General features: G+C 40.4%; 1 protein-coding gene across 1 annotated transcript in view; it reads right to left on the bottom strand.

Moving 5' to 3' along the window:
* LOC127577124 (adenylate cyclase type 10-like) overlaps nucleotides 1–18820 on the bottom strand; it is a 96652-nt gene extending 77832 nt beyond the window's left edge. The window contains 9 exon segments of the mRNA XM_052028031.1: nucleotides 2919–3037; nucleotides 5997–6188; nucleotides 10775–10863; nucleotides 10962–11058; nucleotides 11539–11744; nucleotides 14644–14787; nucleotides 14892–14930; nucleotides 18426–18530; nucleotides 18610–18820. Coding sequence (XP_051883991.1) covers nucleotides 2919–3037; nucleotides 5997–6188; nucleotides 10775–10863; nucleotides 10962–11058; nucleotides 11539–11744; nucleotides 14644–14787; nucleotides 14892–14930; nucleotides 18426–18530; nucleotides 18610–18820 — 1202 coding nt within the window.
* Between the last annotated feature and the right edge of the window lie 419 nt (nucleotides 18821–19239).

Here is a 19239-nt window from a genome sequence, read left to right as displayed (position 1 = left end):
TTGATTGAGTTTTTCTGAAGAAGTAACTAAGAAGGTCGGTGAGGGGAGGGCGGTAGACGTGGTGGATACAGACTTCAGTAAGGCCTTTGATAAGGTCCATGGTAGGTTGCTAAGGAAAGTTAGATCACATGGGATTCAGGGAAAGCTAGCTAATTGGATACACAATTGGCTGGATGGTAGGAAGCAGAAGGTAATAGTGGAAGGTGTTTTTTTTTGGACTGGAGGCTGTGACTAGTGGTGTTCCCCAGGGCTTGGTGCTAGGCCCATTGCTATTTGTCATCTATATCAATGATTTGGGTGAGAATGTACAAGGCATGGTTGGTAATTTGCAGATGACACTAAAATAGGTGGTGTCATTGACAGTGAAGATGTCAATGTCAATACAGAGGGATCTTGATCAGCTGGGTAAGTGGGCCAAGGAAAGGCAAATGGAGTTTAATTTGGATAAGTGCAAGATGTTGCATTTTGGGAGGACAAATGAGGGTAAGATTTTCACAGTGAACAGTAGAGCCCTGGGGAGTGTTATAGAACAAAGGGACCTAAGAGTAGAAGTACATGGTTCCCTGGAGGTATCATTGCAGGGTTGTGAAGGAGGCTTTTGGAACACTGGCCTTTGTCAGACAGGGAATTGAATACAGGTGTTGGGATTTTATATTGCAGTTGTACAAGATGTTGGTGAGGCTGCATTTGGAATATTGTGTTCAATTTTGGTCACCCTGCTATAGGAAAGATGTCATTAAGCTAGAAAGAATGTAAAGGAGATTTATGAGGATGTTGCTGGGACTTGAGGGACTGAGTAATGGAGAGACATTGATCAGGAAGTGACCTTTTTTCACTGGATGGTAGGAGAATGGGGGTGATCTTATAGAGGTGTATAAAATTATGAGGGGCATAGATAGGGTGAATGTGCAGAGTCTTTTTCCCAGTATTGGGGAATCAAGAATGAGAGGGAATAGGTTTAAGGTGAGAGGGAATAGGTTTAAGGTGAGAAGGGAGAGATTTAATAGGACCCTGAAGAGCAACTTTTCACCCACAGAGTGGTTAGTATATGGAATGAGCTGTCAGAGGAAGTGGTTAAGGCAGGTACATTAACAACATTTAAAAGGTACTTGGACAGGAAAGGTTTGTAGCTGTGACACTTTACTCTGTACTGTAATTGTTTTTACCTGTACTACATCAATGCACTCTGTACTAACTGAATGTAACTGCACTGTGTAATGAATTGACCTGTACGATCGGTTTGCAAGACAAGTTTTTCACTGTACCTCAGTACAAGTGACAATAATAAACCAATACCAAGTACAGGCAAGTGAGACTAGCTTAGATGGGAATCTTGGTCAGCATGGACCAGTTGGACTGAAGGGCTTTCTTCCATGCTGTATGACTCTATAACTCTCCACCTCTGCCACCCCACTACCCCCAAATCCCCCATATAACCCCCTTGCACTAAGGCAATCCGAGTCAATATTGGGAAAGTTAAAATCCCCCATTACTATAACCCTTTTGGTTTTACACCTTTCTGCAATTTACTTACATATCTGTTCCTCTAATTCTTACTGATTTTTGGAAGCCGATAATATAATCAACACCGGCACACCTCAAGGATGCGTGCTCTACTTTGCGATGCCCACTGCTCTACTCTGTCTACATTCATGACTGTGTGGCTAGGCACAGCTCATACGCCATCTATAAATTCACTGATGACACTACTATTGTTGGTAGAATCTCAGATGGTGATGAGAAGGTGTACAGGAGTGAGAAAGATCGGCTAGTTGAGTGGTGTCGCAACAACCACCTCACACTCAACATCATCAATACCAAGGAATTGATTGTGGACTTCAGAAAAGGGAAGTCGGGAGAGCACACACCAATCTTCATTGAGGGATCCGTGGTGGAAAGGCAGCCTCAAGTTCCTGGGCGTCAACATCTCAGAGGATCTATTCTGGACCCAACACATTGATGCAATCACAGAGAAGGCACGCCAGCATCTCTACTTTGTTAGGAGTTTGAGGACAATTGGTATGTCACCAAAGACTCTTGCTAATTTCTACAGATGTACAGTGGAGAGCATTCTGACTGGTTGCATCACCACCTGGTATGGAGGCTCCAATGCGCAGGATTGAAAGAGGTTGGAGAGTGTCGTGGACTCAGCCAGCTCCATCACGGGCAAAACCCTCCCCTTCATTAATGACCCTCTTCATGTTACTGCCATCAGGGAGGAGGTACAGGAGCCTGAAGACCTATACTCAATGTTTCAGGAACAGCTTCTTCCCCTCTGCCATCAGATTTCTGAATGGTCCATGAACACTACCACGTTATTCCTCTTTTGCATTATTTATTTATTTTTGTAACATAGTAATTTTCACGTCTTTATGTCTTTTACTGTACTGCTGCTGCCAAACAACAAATTTCACAACATATGTCAGTGATAATAGACCTAATTCTGATCCCAGCAAAGCCATTACCCCTCTCTTATTCCTAAATTTTACCCATGTGGCCCCATTGGATGATCCCTCCAGAACATCCCCTGTAAGAACTGCTGTTATGTTCTCTGTAATGAGTGGTGCGACTTCCCCTTCTCTTTTGCATTCCCCGCTATCATACCCTACTGTCACGTCTGAAACTTCTGTGTCCTTCCCTTAACTACTTTCCAGAAATTGCAATATCATGATTCCAAGTGCTGAATCATACTCTAAGCTCAAAGTAAATGCAGTTGAGCCTGACAGTCCTCCCATGCTCCCTAACCTATTTCTGGCTGCTCTTCCAGCTAGACTTATTTAATTTATCTACATTTTTCTCTCTTCCTACTGCGCTGCTACTATGCTTCCCATCCCCCACCTATTTGAATTAGTATCATAGATTAACAAGATTTGCAACTGGAAATTTTTCTAATAAAACTAAACTATTTAAATGCTTACCTGACATATCTTAGTTTATTACAGAATTCATGAACATTGTGTGCACACTGTAAGGCATTTCCACATTCATCTTCTCCTTTGTCACCAGGAAGACCAAAAGCACAAAGAAATGTACATCCCTGAAATTAATGACATAGATGTTACAAGCATAAATGTTACACTTGAATTTGAACACATTTTCTACAACTGAACTACACTGAGGAACAATATACTTTTGCAGAAGTATATTGGTATTTAAGTATATAAAGATTTAAAATACTCCCAATAATATCCCATTGCACACCTCTGTCCTATGAGTAAAACATGGATAATTTAAAAAATATTAACGTGTAAATTATGAATCACAACACAGTTTCTATCTTTAAAAAAAGTCAATGCACAGGAGTCCCAGTTAGTTTGCTTTTGATGGTGTGGTTGTGAAAGGCATTTGAAAGACATGAAAGGACTCTTTACATTTACTCAAGCAGTATCCAGTTGACCCACCAGAACAGGTGAGCTGGATCTGTTTAATTTTTCATCCTAAAACAGTTTCTCTGCCTATGAAGTACTCCCTCAGCAAGAGAGCTTTGTGTGAACTTTGATTATCTGCTCACTTGATGAAGCTCTATTGGTGATCTTCCAACTCTGGGAGAAGAATGATGTCAAGTAGGCCAAATACTGGTGAGCTAAGTTACTCTTTCCTATCAGGTAGGCTCCTCTCAAGTTACTTTTATAAGCAGCCTGTTGCCTAGTCAGATTGTTGGTGTCTAACCTGCACCCCTCCCCTAGGCTATCCTTGAAGCAGTAGCTGTGTGGATACCCAGCAATACCAAAAACACACAAGAGTGAATGTGCTCTCTGCAAGCCAATGGCCATGTGCTCCTGGTGAACCACTGCACATCACCAGGTCTTTCTGCTTAAAGAACCATTCACTGAGCATTTAAAAAAAGTGTTCAATTTTTCTAGTCTTTATACCATTCTGAATAACCTCACATTTTCCCCACATTGTAGTCATCCACCATTTTCTTATCGAGATGAGATATCTTTATTTGTCACATGTACATCAAAACGCACAGTGAAATGCATCTTTTGCGTGGTGTTCTGGGGGCAGCCCACAAGTGTCGCCACACTTCCGGTGCACCCGTCATCTTCCTCAAAGTTACTTTCCCACTGAGCTTTAGCTGGCTGGGAAACTTTACACATCAAACCGTGTCTTTTCCTCCAACTGATTAATAGAGATTGTTATAAATGTATTAAGCATTCTGATAATGTGATAAGATGGTATTTTATCCTTTTGCTGTTCCTTTAGTAGTGGTATTTGGCTCAGTGCCTGCTGACCTTTTCTTCTTCATTTCAAAAAGGTGGCAATGTGACGGCCAATAAGAATTGCTCTTAATTGTCTGCTTATCCTTATTTCCCCAAGGCTATCACAGGTACGGGAAGTGATGCTAATATCTGTTCCATACAAGTTCATCCAAATACAGAGAGTATTAAATCCAAATTAAGATGGAGAAGTTTTGAAATTGTAAAATGTACCCATAGACTGTCCTCTAATGTATACACCACATATTCTCAAATTACCAGCTTCCTCTACCCTGGTGGGTGTGGTAATATTGCACAGTATCTGTGGCTGGTATGTAAATATGTAAGATTTCCCTGGATCTCAGATTTTACCCTTGTTTCCTCCTCTATACTTCGTCTGACAAGACATTTTCATGCAAGCTTCTGGAAACCATGTTTTGATGTCAACTAAATGTTTCAGGTAAAAATGGGATGTGTCTTGACAAATTGAAAGAATTATTGTCCATCTCTGTTATACCACTATATGCTTTATTTATTGAGTTGTGAATGATGTGCAGAAATGTGCACACATTGCAGTACTATCTGTAAGTATTATAAGGAAAGTTAGAGAAACAAAGGACTGCAGCCGCTGGAATCTAGATGAAAAACACTATGATGCTGGAGGAACTCAGCAGGCCAGGTAGCATCTGTGGAGAAAAGCAGACAGTCAACATTTCGGGACAGGACCCTTCAGGACTGAAGATAGGAAAAGGGGAAGCCCAATATATAGGAGAGAAAAGCAGAGCAGTGATAGATGGACAAGAGGGGAGGTGGGGTGGGCACAAGGTGGTGATAGGTAGATGCAGGTAAGAGATAGTGATAGACAGGTGCAAGGGAGGAGGGGAGAGCAGATCCACCAGGGGAATGGGTCAAACGTAAGGAGGAAAAAGAGGAATAGAAAAATAGGCTAGGAAAGGGAAGAGAAGAAGAGGGATGGTTGGGGGTGGGGGTGGGGTTGGGGTTTTGGGGATTAAAGTGGGAGATTTCAATGTTCATGCCATTAGGCTGCAAGGTTCCAAGATGAAAAATGATGTGCTGTTCCTCCAGTTTGCAGTGGAGGCCAATGACTGACATATTTATGATGGACGGGGAGGGGGAGCTGAAGTGACTGGCAACAAGGAGATGCAGATCGCGGTTACAGATGGAGCAGAGGTGTTCTGAGAAACGGTCACCTAATCTGCGTTGTCTCACCGACGTAGAGTAGGTGACCATTTCACAGAACACCTGTGCTCTGTCCGTAACCACAATCTGCAGGCACATAGCATTAGAGACAAAAAATTCACAAGAATGTTGTTTCTACCTGCATCTACCCATCACTACCATGTGCCCACCCCAACCCCCTCTTTTGTCCACCTATCAGTGCTCTGTTTTTCCCCCCTATTTGTTGGGCTTCCCCTTTTCCTGTCTTCAGTTCTGAAGAAGGGTCCTGACTTGGAACATTGACTGCCTGCCTTTCTCCACAGAGGCTGCCTGGCCTGCTGAGTTCCTCCAGCATCATAGTGTTTTTCTTTTAAGGAAAGTTGCAAGCATGCAACATACTTATTAGTGCCATCTGGTGGTTACTTTGCACTACAATGGACTTTTTTTTTGTTCTCTGTTCTTTCTTGCATAATTTATGATTAATTTAATGTTTTTTTCTTGTGAACGTTGTCTCTAATGCTATGTGCCTGTAATACTACTGCAAATAAGTTTTCCATTGCACCTGTGCATACATGTACTTGTGCATATGGCAATAAACTCTACTTTGACTTTACTTACTTTGTCAAACATAAAGACCTTATTTATTCTTCCCTGATAATTTCTGAATTCATTGTTAATTCCAATACAACAAGCCTGAATGGATTGGCATTGATGATACATAGTTGCATTCTCCACAAACTGCAGATTCACAAACACCACTGTCGCTGGTCGCATTTCAGACAAATAATCCAAAGGTACTGCATCATCAATCTAAATTTAAAACAAAAATCCTCACAGCTATGTAATGCAATTAAAAACAGATAGCATTTTTACATTAGGTATCTTTTATCCGATGAATGTCATTTACGTGACCTTTCAAACAAAATACTGGAGTCTTGCTTCATAGAATTGACAACAAATTGGAATAATTGCATTAAAATTATCATGTTGCTGAAGAAAAGTAGTTTTAACTGAGAAATGATGACCAGTAAACGTCAATGAAACTTTGTTCTGGATTGTATTACTGATAAATCCAATATTCCCACAATTCTACAACTGGCTGCATTTTAGAGGTAACATTCGTCTATCTGATAGCACAGAAACCAGTTTCTGATTAAATAACTGATCTCTGTGCAGTTTTTGTTGGGCATTTATCAAACTAGGTATTCTGTCAATAAACATATCCATATGGTGAAAGATCTTCCTGAGATGTATTAACCTAGTCCTTATTTACTCTGGTTCTACAATTGGTAGGTTCAGGTTAAATTATCTTCATAAACCTTTCCTTTCAAAACACCAGTTCAAATGTCATTTAAACATTGTAATTGCACCTGCTTCTAGCACCTCCTTTGGCAACTTGTTCCATATACCCACCATGTGGAAAATCTTGCCCCTCAAGTCCACTTTTAATCGTTCCCCTCTCACCTTAAAACTATGCCCTCTAGTGTTAGACTCCCATAGCTTGGGTAAAAGACCGACTATATACCCTATCCATGCCCCTCACGATTTTATAAACCTCCACAAGGTCCCCCCTCAATCTCCTTCACTATAGGGAATACAGTCCCAGCCTATCGAGGGTCTCCTTATAACTCAAGCCCTCCAGTTCCAGCAACATCCTTCTGAATCTTTTCTGCATCTTCTCTAGTTTAGGTGGTCTCCAGTCAGGAAGGTTGTGGAATAGCAACAGGTAGAAGAGGTAAGATATCTTTATTAGTCACATGTACATCGAAACACACAGTGAAATGCATCTTTTGCATAGAGTGTTCTGTCTCAAAACAAAGACTGAGAAATGCATAACTGCCTGTTGAAATGTAACTACTGATAATAGGCCTGTCAAGTACAAATGATCATAAGTAAGATGAGGTTAATAATTAAACATTGATCAGTTAATTTAAAAGGATGTTTTATTTTGATCAGATACTGACCAGAGATGGATCTTCAAGATAGAGGGCCAGAATTGCCTTCAGTGTCACTCACAGTGGGACTAAGAGCTAGAAGCTGTCAACTTTTTGCAATCTAGTTTGTTGTAGGAAATGTTCATTTCTGAAAATGAACATCTTATCTTTTGAGATCTTTGTGTCTTGTTTTTGTAAATAAATGCACGGATCTGTATTTTTTTGGAATTTAGAATGAGGGATGATTGTATTAAACATGCCAGATTCCAAAGGTCCATATAGGGCAGACATTGTGATGTTTCCACTAGTTGGAGAATCTCAAACAAGGTGACATGGTTATAAGAAAAAGGGATGCATGGGAATTTCTTCTCCAGAGGATGACAAATCTCTGGGATTCTCTATCAAAGAGGATTGCAGAGGCTAGAACATTGGAGGTACTTAAAAAGGAAGTAGATACATTTTTGAAATATCAGGGAACAGAGTACTTTTGGAACTGGCATTGAGTGGAGGCCTGGAGCAGAACAGCAATGATAATACTGAATGGCAGTGACACAGGAGACCTGGAACACAAGATGTAAGCTGAGTAAACAGTGCCAGCATCTGTCATGCTTACGTCAGGGTGGATTAATAGTACCCAACTTTATACTCTGGCTGACACAACAAGAACATCAGTGAATGTCTTAAGGGTCTGTTCTGCATACACCATTAATATGATTGTGCAATTAGTGACATAAAATCTAGAGTTGGTCCTGCTGATTTCAGCTAAAAATGTAGAGGATTTCCCATTATCCCAGGAGGAGGTGACCAATGTTCATATTAAATTAGGAGTAATACATCTGAAATACTGCATTAGACCCTTTCATTGTAAGAGGAGATATAGTGTGATATAGAGCATAGTAGGAGTTTCCCTGACAGGATGTAGATGGACAGGACTAACAATAATCTGTCTGCACCTGCTTGGAAAATGGAGAGGCTGCATTGTGCATTTTCAAGCAGATCAGGGGTTGTGAGGTGTGTGACAGAAATTAGCCCATCTCACCTACGCAAACACATGCTGTCAAGGGAACAGAGTGTAGTATCACTACATGAGAAGCAGTTTCAGTATGAAAGTTTTGTCCAGTGAACAAAAACAATTCAATTTACACTTGTTTACAACTTGTTACTCCACTTGAACAGGAGAAGCATGTGGAATACATGTTTACACCAAGACAAAAAAGGCATTTGATGCTACCCATGAGACAGACAGTGATCAGGATGAATATAACGTACATACATATCCATCACATCTTTAAAGATAACTGGGTTAATCAAACAATACAAGTTTGAGGAAGAAATCAGTTCACATCAAATAGATTTGGTCCTGAGGGTAGAAATCTATATGGTTTTGCCCTTGGGACCAAATCTATTTAATGTGTCCCAATTTGTACTGTGACCAAAACATGGGACATGATTCTGATCCATTAATGGATGTCAATAGCCACTGGTAGATTAGGATCATGTTGCATGTTTTGGTCAAAGCACAAATTATACTGGTACTGTGTTTAGGAATTGCTGGCTGTGCCACCTGCAGATGCAAATACTACAAAGAGGGCAAAAGTAATGAATCAAAACCAAATAAAGTGTTGAAATTATGGAAGATTATATATAATAGCAGTAGTATTTAAAAAAAATGCACTGAAGCAGTACAACCCACCAACAGCCACAGAAATCAGGGTAGGTAGTTCAGATGTAATAATAGCTTCCTTGGATAGGATGATCAGGGCCACAAGGGGGTCTATAGTGGAATATCTGGTAATGGGTCTATAGTGGAAGTGGCATGCAAGGTTATGTTGCATAACAATCCAAAAACAGTAATACAAAAAGGTGCATTTCTACCCCACCAAAAGTTAGACTTGGTTTGTGTAGCCAGCTCAGCCATACAAATAAAAATAAGCAGCCCACTGGAATGCTCTCCGATAATGACCTTTCTTCACTGCAGGTCACAGGATTATGGGTGTCTTTGTAGCAACTCCATGGCTATTAGGCTCTAGGTCCAACAAGGACATGTCATGGATCAATTAATATAGGTGGCGATATACAGAAAATACTTAATTAGTTTTCTCCAGATTAAAAAAAAGGGTTGTGGATGGTTACAGCTGGAAAAGATTAAAAGGAGCCGCAAGCTCATTCCAAAAATTATGAACCCCTGCAGGAATGCAAGGAGAGGTGAAAGGTCTGTTGAACACAGATGATCACCCAAGGAAGTGTTATTGATAATTTTCCTGTCAAGTACAAATGACTTTTGGAGAGATGTGGTTAATAAGCACTATTTACTGTATCAAAAGGATGTTTTGTAAAAAAAAATCAGATACTGACCAGAGGCAAGGTTTTTCAGTCTGAGGGCCAGAAGTGGCTGATCAAGAGAGTTTGCATGCACTGCACCTAAAAAATGATCCTCCTACAGACAAAAGACCCAAGCGTGGACTCGAGTGATCCTTTTGCTCCACTTTCTCAATCTTAGAAAGTTGGTTAAGCAGGAGTACAGTTGTGGTGTCAAAACCTTGACAGAAAAGTCTCACACAGCAGGGTCTCCTGAGGGCAGAACATTTCAGAAGAGCTGAAACATACTACCAATATGTTCTGCATTCAACTATGATTAGGCTGTAGTTCTTTCTGAACAGCAAGTTTGAGGGAAATAATGTCCTGTCACTGATCAAAACATACTGCAGATCTTGTTCCAACCTTCTTGGTTCCTCCTCTGCTGCTGTTCAACTCTGCAGTGGATCATTAGCTAGAGAAATAGGGATAACTCATGCAGAAGTCATCCACTGTTTTCCCTGAACATTGAAGACATCCTGGCAATTTCTTATGTGCAGAATTTTTCAATTGCATTGAAAGAGCAAAATCTCTTTTTTTTGGGTGAGCAAGTGGGTGTCGTGTATTCCATTGGCTGCATCTTGGACTTTGGAGCAATAAGTTTCCTGTACTGAAAACCCAAGGACAAAGTTGCAAATTTTCAGGCAGCTGATCCCAAACAATGTCTGGACCAAAACTGGAAGGGTGCAAACATTCTCGTTAACACACACGTTCCATAACAGCAATGCCCACACACTATTGCTAAATATCCCTCAGATGTTTAGCGGTTGTAAGGTTTAGTATATTATGTGGACCTAGGGCTATCATTCTGTCATGTGTCATGCCTGTTAGTGCAGTTGTAGGAATAAGTGGCATGTAGCAATATACTTGGAAGGTTTGCAATTCAAGTAAACATAGTTACATTGTTCATATTAAAAACACAAGCTGGGAGTAGAATTGTAAACTATAGTTCAAACAATATTTATATTCATGCAAAGCTGTGGCAACCTTTCACAAACTACAGGTATATATTAGAAATCCATCAATTGCCAAAGACCTTAAGGTGATAATACATTCAGGATCAAACAAAAAAATTCTTTGATAAATGATGACACTAATATTTCATACCTTTAGTAAAACTGTTTTCAGGAGATATTTACGGAGGACTGATTCAAGTTGTGCATTTGGCAATAATCTTGATGTTTTCCTTATTGCCTCTGTAAATGAATCTAAAGTCAGTTTCTTATGACCATGTGAAAGCCCAAATATGGTAGCTGGTCAACCATGAAAACTAGTAGCAATAGAATGAACGTACTTTTACTAACACCAACTTCTTGAAATTCCAAATGAGTTCCACAATTTCTGATATACTCTTCAACTGAAAAGTGAGGGTCTCTCTTAATGTATCGCACCTGCATTAAAAGGATATTCTAAAATGTAAATACATATTGTGTTTATCATTACTAAAACAATTAACATTAACAATTTTTAACACTTATTGCCAAACTTAAATTTAACAGGTATAAAAAATGCAAATCATTTCAAAATTATACATGTGAAAATCCAAAATATATACTTTCAGATACAACAGTGTAAAATGTCAAAGCTGAAAAGGGGACCAACAATTATCACATTCAGTTAATTCAGAAATCACGTTTTGACTATTTTCAAGAAATTTTAACCGGAAATATGGAACAACTCACCTAGTCTACCACAAAAGATGGATGGGAAAATGAAATTATTGCAATATAAATTTAGATACCAGGAACAATTTATTCAATTGAAAAATAACTGCTATTTCAAATATATGACAAAGTAATAATGACAAAGATACTGAAGTCATTAAACTTACATAGCAGCAATGAACAAAACATGAGAAGTATTGAATTTACCCTTACAGCTCTTTCATTTTCTATCTTTTCAACAACTAGATTGTCTCTGTCACACAGTTCCCATGCATTTGGGGATAAAATAACAGTATTGGCTGAAGCAAGTCCTTCAGCTTTCCGGACTTCATCTATTGCTCGACCTATTAATGCATAATAACGAGAATCCTCATCTCCCATTACCACTTTGGAAAGCTTCCCTGCCGAAATACCTGAAAAGAAAGTGTCCATTGAATTAAGAGCTTGCATTCACCATCACTACTTCAAAACTTGCTAACATTGCAATATCAGGCACATTTATCTCCTTCACTATTAATAGCAACAGGTACTTATTTGTAGGCCCTCCTATAATTGACAATATTGAAGAGTTTCATTATATGTCTGCTCCATTTTGTTTTCTTATATATTCATTCATGCATATATTTATACACACATGCATATATACACACATGCACTATACTGCAGAGTTCAGTTCATTCACACCTTAAAAGGATCACATTAGTTATTGCCTGGGCATCACAGAATTGGGCATTGTAGTTTCCATGGCAACAGTTTCAACAGAAGTTCTGACCATATGCCCAAGATAGAATGTTTAATGTGGATTCCTCCATGCGCATTACATTGTACAGAAGTTCTGACAGGCTGAGAGGTGCAGCCAGCACTTTTTGGTGCATGTCTGTAGCTTCCTTTGATAGTCTGGCCTGTCCGAGACTCACTTAAGTTCATTGCAGCAAGACTTATTTGTTCTGAACTATCATGCACCTTGCCATGTTGCAAGCTGTACACGTGGTATCCTGCATATTAGCTGGAGAGTTAACGCATGCTACTCCATCATTTAACAGTGACAGTGCAAAATCATGTTCAGTCTGCTCGTTATCACTGACTCAGAGGCTTGCACATTCTAATGGGACGAAGTTAAAATGGGTCAAAGGACAGACCATAATGTAAAAGAGAATAAAGAAGATGTCTTTAAAGCATCTGCAGCTTATCATGCAGAGTCTGCAAAGGAAGAGGTCAGAGCAGTTGGACTAGATATCTGCTATTGACAGCCTGCTGCCCAGTGTTGCACACCACCTTCTCCCACAGGAAAGGAGAGAGACACATGAATGCATTGAGAAATCTACATGAATACTGTCAAAAAGTGCTAGCATTGCAAAATCTGTAATGGTGCAGTTTCTGAGACAAAGAACATTAAATGAGTTGAAGAATATTAAGTATGATGTACTTATTACATTAAAACATAGGGAGGTAGGGGAAGGCAGTACATATCATTTCATTTAATCTGATTGTAACCAATGCAGTTGTGATGAGAAGTCATTTGAACAATGATCTCACCTTAACAACTATAGTCAAATTATTAAAACTCTTGGTGAAACCTCTTGGAAGCAATAACTTTGCAACTATTCCTTCAATGCCCTCCATCATTTTCAGAATGGCTTCCTGTCTCTTGGGAATAAAGAATGCCCCATCTCTTCTATTTCCTGCACCATTGGCACCAATGCCCACTTTCAATGACAGGAGACAACACTTTTTCTAGCTGACTGCTTAGCGCTTTCATGCCTGGCATATACATGATGGGCTGGATAGCCTTTTCTGCATCATAAGTTTTCAATTGAGTTATGTAGTAGTATTGTCTCTTTATGAATATTAATAATTTTAGACTCAAATGAGAACAAACTATTCTATCCTTTCAATTCATATTCAACAGCAAGAGTCTCACTGCCAAAAGGTACAGTTGGGAACTGGTTAAAAAAAAAATCACTGGACTAGCAGCCAGGGACACAAGCCTGAGTCATAACATTGGGAGCTAGGAATTTAAATTCAGGTAATTAAAATAAATCTGGAATAAAGTTAGTCTCTGTAACAATGAAACTAATGGATTGACTTAAAAAACCATCTGGTTCAAAAATGTCCTTTAGGGAAGGAAATCTGCCTGCAAGTGACCCAGACTCATGAATGTGCCAATGGTTAGAGACAACCAAGAATTGCTAGTATTGCCAGTGACATACATATATAAAAAAAGTTGTTCGACGAACTCACTCTGACTCAATAACAAGTTAAAAACTCCCAGCTATTATTTAAATATACGAATCCTGACTCCCACCCAAATCTAGTGTCAATTAAATGGGGCCAATTGGGTTGGACAAGTGCAGCTGGCCAGTGAATCAACAGGAATGATTTTCTCCTCCTCCCTCCACCCCCCCCCCCCCCAAGTCAAAAAGGGCAATTGGCAAGGGAGCTCTAAGATTTCCTTGAGAGGATTCCTGAAAGTCTGAACAAAATAACGCTTATCATTTTTCTACCCCAATTCACTTCCTGTTACCAAGCTGAATACAGTGGTCTCCTCCTTTCTGGGTTTCTTAGATATGCTTTAGATAGTCCTGTGTCCACCAGAAAAAAAATGCCACATTTCTCCCTTGTCACTCTCTCTGTGCCAATTATTTGGATGTCACTGAAATCCCTCATGCTTACGTTTGTGTGTTTTGGCCTTCTAAGTACTGTACAGGAATTTAATAAAGAAACAAAGGTTCAAAGAAGTAATGTAGGTTATGTGTTATTATTAAAGGAAAGGGCACTAGAGTAATTGTATTAATCAGAAAGAATACAGTAGAAGCCACAAGACATAATTATTAGGCAGAGTTGATGTTGACTTTAGGAAGTGAATGATCATCACACTTTTAGGGATATACTATGGATCAAATAGTAAAAGTGAATGGAGAAATATGTCAGTAAATATGTCCTATACAGATTTATGGCTTCCAAATGGCTTTATCCAGCATGGAAGGGAGAAATGGGTTAAAACGTCACAGGGGTCTGTCAAGAACCTCACTGACAAAAGAGGTATTGGCGAGTTATGAAGTTGTTCATTAAATAATACCAGGAATCCTTTAAATTTCTAAAGTAACTATTCATCTGAATAAGTAATGATATGTAGTTCAAATTTATTCTCATCTTGCAATTATCACATTACCGCACATCTAGCTTAGTAATAAGTCAGGTTTACTAGTAAAAGATACACTATCAGTATAAACAGATGTCCAACTTTCACTGCAATGCATCAATTGAAAATAACTTAACATTTAGTGGCAAGTTTCAATAATAAGCAATTACCTATTTTTACTCTGAGTTTCACTCCCACTTCAGTTTCCCTATTGTCACATTTGTCTTGGATATTTAGACTACATTTTACAGCCAAGGTGAGTATCTCACTCAGTGCTTTCCTGGTTTCTCTCCATAGTGCCAGCATTGCATCACCTATGGAGAAACAAAATGATCATACTCACACTAAGAAACTATTCTGTTGTGCCATCTGAAATAACCACTTAAGTTACAAAATATGTTCATTTGCAAATTCTTACCTGCATAGTTCACAATATCTCCCCCTGCTCGAAGAATATCTAAAAGACATTGGGAGTAATGAGAATTATTTGCAGTTATTATTTAGTAAGAGTAAAATTAAATAGCCATGTGACCAACTTTGCCTTACTTAAAAAGCTAGTGATAGAGGCTGGATTTCCTGTATTATCACATACTTGGAGGGATTAAAATGAGTTTTAATGAGGCTACCAGTTCAAACCCACCAGAAGGGTGAAGCACTTGTATCCATGTTCAACCAGAAGTGCCAAGTGATTGATACATCTTGGCTTCCTCCCAAGATCTTCACCATTAGAAAAGCCAGAACTCAGCAAATACAATTCATTCTGTATGATGAGGAAATGTCTGAGAACACTGGATACAGATAATTGCAGCTGTAATGCTGAAGAGGTAGGTTCCAAAATTAGTTGCTCTACTAGAAAAGCTGATCTAGTATCATTACAAATCTGGCACCTGTCAGACAATATGGAAGTACCACCTAGATATGCCCTGTTCACAGTAAACAGGCCAGCTACCACCCTATCTGTCTACACTGAGCCATTAGCAAGGCAGTGCAAGATACATGTGTATTTTGCTGGTGAACTGAGCATTTCACTCAGTGCTTTTTTGTTTTCTCTCCACAGTGCCAGTACTGCATTACCTGAACATACCCAAATTAAGAAAGCATTCCGTTACGCCTCTCATAATCGTAAAGAAGCACTTGGTCATCAACTTGCTGATGCCCAGTCTGGGTTTTGCTAGGACTACAGCTCCAAACCTCATTACAATCTGGATCCAAATACGGACCAAGGAGCTGAATCCCAAGGCAATGTGATAGTGACTGCCCTCGACATCAAGACAGCATTTGACAGAATGTGGCATCAGCAATTCCCAGTACAATTGAAGTCACAATTTACAAGGCAAAGCTCTCCATTGATTGGAGTCATACCTTGCACATAGAAAGATGGTTGTGTTTGTTCAAGGTCAATCATCCCACCAGCACATTGATTCTTAGGCCCAAAGCCACTTCAATAATAACCTTCCTTCATAAGGTCAGAAGTGGGCACGTTCATTAATGACCTCACACTGTTCAGTTCCATTTGCGACTCTTTGGAATTGGAGCAATTTACACCTTCATGTAGAACCAATCATCCCTACAAGAGAGTCTGACCACCTACCTTGTAATTCAGCTCTTGAATCTCTCACAATCAATCCCCTGAGCATCACCAATGACCAAAAATTCAACTAAGTACAGTGGTTATTACAGCTGATGAAAGGCTGCGTATCCTGTGGCGAATGATTCACCTCCAACTTCCACAAACCCTTACCAGCATCTCCAAGATGAGCAGGATGATGGAAAACTCTCCAACTGTCTGGATGAATTTAGCTCCAACAGTTCTCAGGAAACACACCATCCAAAAGACAGACTTCTTGATTGACATCCCATCCACCACTGTTTATGGACCATTAATGCAGAAATGTGTACCATCTACAAAACACACTTCTACTGCAGTATCTCTCAGACATTGTTGAATTCCTGGGTGTTGTTTGAGCTAAATTCATCCAGGCAAGCAACAAGGCTTATTCAACTGAACTTTCCAAGACAATGACCTCTACCAACAAAAAGAGACCAAGTTAGATCCTTATGGGAACACCAGCACATGCAAGTTAATCTCAAAGTCACATGGTATGTTAATAGAGAAATATATCACAGTTCCTTCATTATACCTAGATCTAAATTCTGGAACTCCCTTCTCAACCATAGTCTTGGGAGCACTTTGTTCAAGTGGTTCACCACTATCTCCTCAAAGGCAATTAGGATGGGCAATAAATATTTGCCTTGCCAGTGATGCTTACATCCTAGAACTGTGTGGAAAAAAGTTGTTGCTTCAGTAATTGCAATTATTAAAAGCCAGGTCACCGATGTCTCAAATTTCATCTCCTCCGCCGAAAGCTGTGATTGCTCCTGTCTTCATAGCTGGGCAGCACACTCCCTTTGTCCCACCCTCTCAAACTGATTCTCACTAACATTCAAGTATTTCAATCAGTGACAATCCTTCTGATTGAATTTTTCTTCATGTGGAGGTACCCCTGTGCTGCCTTGCGTGGAAAGATGTTATCACAAGATCACAAGACAAGGGAGCAGAAGTAGGCCATTTGGCCCATCGAGTCTGCTCCAAGGAAAAGGAAAAAAAGAAATGGGGAATGGGGGAGGGGGAAACAAAAAAACCTATTCTAATCCCAATTTCCAGCCTTATCCCCATATCCCTTGATACCCTGACTATTTAGATATCTATCTATCTCCTCCTTAAACGCCTCCAATGATCTGGCCTCCACTGCTGTACGTGGCAAGGAGTTCCACAAATTCACCACCCTCTGGCTAAAGAAATTTCTCCTCATCTCTGTCTTGAAACTGTACCCTCTAATTCTAAGATTGTGCCCTCTGGCATAAATGTCGCTATGAGGTCCCCTCTCATTCTTCTGTACTCCAGTGAGTACAGTCCAAGAGCCGACAAACGCTCATCATACATAAGCCCTTTCATTCCTGGAATCATCCTCGTAAATCTCCTCTGAACCCTCTCCAACGTCAGCACATCCTTCCTAAGATGTGGGGCCCAAAACTGTGCACAATATTCCAAATGAGGCTTCACTAGTGCCCCGTAGAGCCTCATCAACACTTCCTTACTTTTATACACTATACCTCTCGAAATGAATGCCAACATAGCATTCGCTTTCTTTACCACTGATCCTACCTGGTGGCTAACCTTTAAGGTATCCTGCACGAGTACCCCCAAGTCCCTTTGTACTTCCGTACTTTGAATTTTCTCTCCTTCTAGATAATAATCTGCCCGCTTATTTCTGCTTCCAAAGTGTACAACTGCACATTTCTCAACATTGAATCTCATCTGCCATTTCCTTGCCCATTCTCCTAAACTGTCTAGGTCTCTCTGCAACCTTCCTATCTCCTCAATACTCCCTACTCCTCCACCTATCTTGGTGTCATCCGCAAACTTAGCCACAAAACCATTTATTCCACCATCCAAATGGAATTGGCAAGGAAGTGATCAACAGGTCAAGCTGCCATGTTGGGTTTGAAGTGGTGGCAGAGAATGGGGCAACTATTTCTACAATTTTCCCTGGTGTTGATCAGAGTGGTTGACTTTTTCCTGAATGTATAATGACAAGTCAGGCACAGAAACTTCTTCAGTTGGCAGATATTTAGATAAACACTTTGTTGCTGAAACAAGTTGCTGATCATAAAGACCTTGCAATTCTTTAATGAAGTTTTATACATTTTGAAATGAAAACCGAGAACGCTGGAACAACTCAGTAAAATCTTATGGAGTGATACATTTTTAGGAGTCCTTGGAGGCCAAGTTTTCTTTTGAGAGAAAGACAATTGCCAGTGAATGGCATGTATAATTTAAAAAAAGACTACGGAGACAAAATAGCTACAGAATTCCCCTAGTTTGTATGATGAAGATTTTTATCTATACCGAATTTAGACCTCACCCACAAGCCAACTCTTGATTACTTACGATCCACGATGTCTGTGATGTAGCCGTTGAGAGTCCTGGTCAAGTGGTCGGCTCCACTGCCTTTCTTGCTGTTCTTCGTGTACGTCTCAGTGAGGCTGGTGAACCCTGCGGCAGTGCAGAAAACACATCAGGTACACGCCAGCCCCGGCGGGCGCCCCGCTCTCGCCCACCTGCGGCTCCCTACCTGAAATGTCGGCGAAGAGGAGGACGCCGTGGAAGTGTTCCACATCAGGGATAGGCCGGTCCACCCCCTCGTACACCACCAGGTCAGGCACGTTGGCGGCCAGTTTACAGATTTTATAGGTGCCGGCGAAGAAAGATCTCTGTTTGCCGATTCTCAGCCGAGTGAGTGGCCGGACGAAGCTGACAGCGTGCCTGTTGGGAATGTAATCCATGTCCCTCCTTCTAACCTCCTCCTCCTCCTCCTCCCCCCTCCTGCTGTCTGCGGCGCCCGCTGACCCCTTCAGCCGTTTGTGACTCCACATTGTGAGGTCAGGGCGCAGTTGGGAGGGACACCAAGCCCAGGGAAGCAGCACTGCCCCAGAAAATTGTCTCCTTTTGAGGTGAAACGCAGCAAGGGAGTGAGTAAATGAATACATTTGCACCGCCGTTTGTTGTTGAAATTGTCACTCCCCCCAAAAAAAAGAATTTCAAAAGGTAAACGAAATCTACAAAAGGCATAATAATGCAGATGTTGGAAATCTAGAATAGGAGTAGGGAATTTCAGCGGGTCAGTCAGCATCTGTGGAACAGGATACACAACTGGGCCCCGAATTTGTTATCAATGAATTGTTTGCATTAAGTCTTTACAAGT

This window comes from Pristis pectinata, chromosome 1 (assembly GCF_009764475.1).
Source record: "Pristis pectinata isolate sPriPec2 chromosome 1, sPriPec2.1.pri, whole genome shotgun sequence".
In the NCBI taxonomy this organism is placed as follows: domain Eukaryota; kingdom Metazoa; phylum Chordata; class Chondrichthyes; order Rhinopristiformes; family Pristidae; genus Pristis; species Pristis pectinata.
This window is presented reverse-complemented; position numbering and strand designations above follow the sequence as displayed.